The following is a 4,230-nucleotide window of genomic DNA, read 5'->3' as shown; positions in this document are numbered from 1 at the left end:
AAATACACCATTTTAAGCGTGGCCGTTGCCAGTACCGTCTGACTGGCCTTCATGCCGGTGGCACGTAAAAGCACCCACTACACTCTCGGAGTGGTTGGCATTAGGAAGGGCATCCAGTTGTAGAAACTCTGCCAAATCAGATTGGAGCCTGGTGTAGCCATCTGGTTTCGCCAATCCTGTCAAATCGTCCAACCCATGCTAGCATGGAAAGCGGACGTTAAATGATGATGATAATACCACCATCTTCAATCTGTTTAGTATATATATTTATCAGAGATGTACTGCCTAGGTAGGCAATCCCTTCCTTGAATAAAATAGATTGATAGTAACATTTTCCTTTCAAGGCAAAAATATGCACCAAATTCAATAAAATTATGAAGGTTACTCTGATTTCTATGCATAAAATACAAAATATTCTGTATTTTTGTAGATAAGGTAGGCATAATTCACCCCTGCCTTTCAATCTTAGTATTAAAGCTACGCATGCTGTGTACATTCCTACAACACCATTTTCTTTGTGCTATAACGGCATTAGTAAACCTGCCTCCAACTCAGTCGCGCGCGCGCCTGTGTTTCACTTATTTTTTCACGTGTTTTACTACATAAAGGTTACCAACTGCCTACCCTGGGTACTTACTGATGGCACGTGCCTGATTTATGTATATATTTTTTTTCAACAGACCACTGCAGTATGTAGTACAACTATATAAACATTCAACATAACCTTCACCATCACTTCAGTTTATTTCTCTGTATTTCAGATGGTTCCACTATGGTATCCACCCGACCACTGGTAAAGAAGACTGGCTCTTCAACAAAGACTATTGGCAGCGTGATTGGTCAAGATGTCCAGATATATTCTGACCATCCTTCATTCTTCATTTTTTCAATTTAGTCTAATGTTTATTCAATAACAGTTCAATATGCAAATTGATTTCCACTGAAGGAACGACCATTGTTTTGTCTTCTTTGGTTGGTGGGTACAGTGCAGATTGTGTCAACATGTGGGCTCACACCGCACAGTTGCAACATGTTTGTTGTTTTCCACATGTTGCAGTGGAGTTTACTGCACGAGATTGTCAGCCCACCCTGCTATTGTACCCCACCCAATCTCTTACTTGAACTTGAAACACATCATCACATGTGCACTGTACAGATATTGAAATGTAATTTGGTGAGTTAATGATGGTTATTTAATTAGCAACACTGTGGATGAATCACTCAGTGGACACCGACACAATTCAGCACACACACACACAAAAATGCAACACAGAAAAAAAAAAAAACTTAATGCATTGTGTAGAGTTTATAATTTTGTCGGAAAATATTTCAGCGAACATATATATATATAATTAGCAGAAGTTACAAAGTGACTTAAGGACCAAGAGTGCCATGCATTGGCCATTATTTAAATCTCTGGGCCCCTCAGTTACTTTGTAACTTCTGCTGATTAAACAATGTATATATACACTCATGTTTTGAGTTCTGTTTTCCTGTTTGTAACACCAAACATATATAGACAAACATACATACACATATATATATATGCGCACATTTGTTTACAAAAGTGTATAAAATCAATCTGCATATATGTCTACACAAATACAATTGCAAACACAGACATGAAACAGTTTAATTAGACAATCCCCTTAACACTAATGAATTGTATATTGAATTAATGAAGACAGTTTTTCTGTCATGCAGATGACACAAACACACATCCATGCACACACTGGCAATAAAATTTAGTTTTTTATATTTTGTAGCTACCAAAAATTATATTTTACAAAATTTTGGACAAAATACACACATACATAGATATGCATACAGACATACACATATGCATATGTGTGTGTGTATATACATAAACTATATATGTGCATGATTGTGTTGATATGCATATATGCCTGCTTGTACGTATGAGTGGTGTGTAAGTATATATATATACATACATGCACACACAGACATACACACTTCCACATCACGGTTCCAAATAATTATTTTTATCTTTCAAACAAACAAAAAAAGTAAAACCTAGTTTTTTTTTCCTTCATAATATTTTCTTCACCGTTAACTGACACCTTGTCCTACCTTTTCTCACAAACACAGGTTGATAGGTTGGTCCTCTCACTGAGCCCACGTATTTCCCTTTTTGTCCACATTCAATTTCCAAACCTTCCTCTCTACCAATTAATTCCTCCTTTTCTCTTTTTTTCCTTAAATATTTTTGATGGAACTGAAGGTCACTGCCGAAAGGTCATTGCCCCACTCATGCCCTCGTCAACTCACACAACAGTGCATTCACAAGATCATTCCTGTCAAGTTTTTTTTTGTTTTGGCAGGGAAAGAGTGTTCTGTCCCCATCCCACTAACCCCCATTTATATATACCTAAGTTATTTGTTACATTGCTGTGTTGGAGATCAAGTGGGATTACCGTATTAGTTTGTTTCATACCTTATAACCAGGGGCTGAATTCATAAAAGACTTTGCAAAATATAGTGTTGTACTTCCATCGACCCATCAAAAAAAAAACAAAACCATGCCAAGGGTCAGCTTTCCCTTTCATCCCTCGCAGGGGCTTGATTAAGCAAGCAAACATGGAAATACCAGTAATATATTAGATTGGAATAATCACAAACACATTTTTCACTTGTTGCTTGCCCTTCATTTTGTTCTTTAAGAAAAACAAATTTATGCCTCCATCAAATAGAAAAAAAAAATCGATTTTGTTAATATTTTGCTGAAAGATCAACCACCTAATTGCTATGCACACACACACACACACATATATATATATATGTCTGTGTATATTTTATTAATAATCAGCACCACTGACTGAAGAGCCAAGAATTCTGTGGGTTTGTTAAGTGCTAACACACAAAACTCTAGGCTCCTGAGTCACTAATTTCTGCTTGGTTACTATATATATATATATATATATACATACATATATAGTTATGAGTGTGTGTGTATGTATATATGTTTATATATACACACACATTCACCCAGTTATGAGTGTGTGTATGTATATATACATAAATTGTAGCCAGTTGAAGGTTTAGTCGTTTGGTGTTCAGATCATTCTGACAAATCTAATGCTAATCTATTTTCATTTTGAAGTTATGATGCGTTATCTCCGAGTTGTGAGATTTTGCTGATGTAATTGTTTTTAGAATGGCATTGTAGTGTAAGTTTGAGAGGCCAGATCTAGCCAGTTTGAACATAACATTTGGACTTTATATGGTCAGTTAAAGGGTCAAATACACATGTGAGGCTTGTGTGTTCAGTTACAATTCAGGCTTTTGACCTCCAATGACCCAATTAGTTTACGAATTGATGGCAACAGTCTTCGGCCAGTTTGGCAGTTATTACGTTGGTTTTTAGTACCTTAATAGCATTTGTTTAGGTAGAGGGAACCATCCTAAGACCTCCATGTCTAAATGAATGTGGCATTTTTATATAAATACATTTAGCTTGTACAAAAGATATGCATTTGTGTGTGTTACTATATATATATATATATAAATATGTATGTACATAAGTGTATGATGTACATATATCTTTGTGTGTGTCTATATATACACACGAGTATATATATATATATATATACATATATACATATTTGTATGTGTATATATTGCATAGGTGATCTTTTCTGCTTAATATAAAAAAAGCATTATCAATAGTGTTTGTATGTGTGTATAGGTGTGTGTGTGTGAGTGAGAATTCCCCCCCCCCCCAACATTTATTGTCTGTTGAAATCTCCCTCCCTTGAAACACACTCTTATGTTACACAATAATCTCAACTAGAATTTTAATGTCAGAAGGCAAGCAGTCTTTTTCATTCTTAGATAAAAATTCACTCACTTCTGCCTTACAAGTTGTACTCTTACACCGGAATCTGTACTTAATTCCAGTTGTTTCTCGACCACTTTAACACCTGAGTGTTGAACTGTTTTAATAAGCCTGAAAATAGTAGCCCTCACCTTTATGGAGCTTTTTTTGTGTAGAGCTGCAGTACAATAGAAAGTAATGATTGTTTCAACACTGCATACGAACCCCTTCCTTACACTCTGTGTAAATATCTAAATACAATCAACTATTTGAGCACCTGTAGGATAGAAGAAAGAAAAAAAAAAAGGGTAAAGAATTTTAATTTCTATGACACCCTTTATGTCCAATTCAATTAAAAGTATTTCATAACAAATTGTATTTTTCTCTCTCCCCCC

At 35.3% G+C, this 4,230-nt stretch overlaps 1 protein-coding gene across 1 annotated transcript in view; it reads left to right on the top strand.

Moving 5' to 3' along the window:
* The window catches only part of LOC106881913 (oxysterol-binding protein-related protein 2), a 132,462-nt gene extending 128,319 nt beyond the window's left edge, over positions 1–4,143 (top strand). The window contains exon 12 of the mRNA XM_052967696.1: positions 762–4,143. Coding sequence (XP_052823656.1) covers positions 762–864 — 103 coding nt within the window. The 3' untranslated portion in view covers positions 865–4,143. The remainder of the gene's footprint in view (positions 1–761) is intronic.
* Positions 4,144–4,230: the final 87 nt, after the last annotated feature.

This window comes from Octopus bimaculoides, chromosome 4 (genome assembly GCF_001194135.2).
Source record: "Octopus bimaculoides isolate UCB-OBI-ISO-001 chromosome 4, ASM119413v2, whole genome shotgun sequence".
In the NCBI taxonomy this organism is placed as follows: domain Eukaryota; kingdom Metazoa; phylum Mollusca; class Cephalopoda; order Octopoda; family Octopodidae; genus Octopus; species Octopus bimaculoides.
This window is presented reverse-complemented; position numbering and strand designations above follow the sequence as displayed.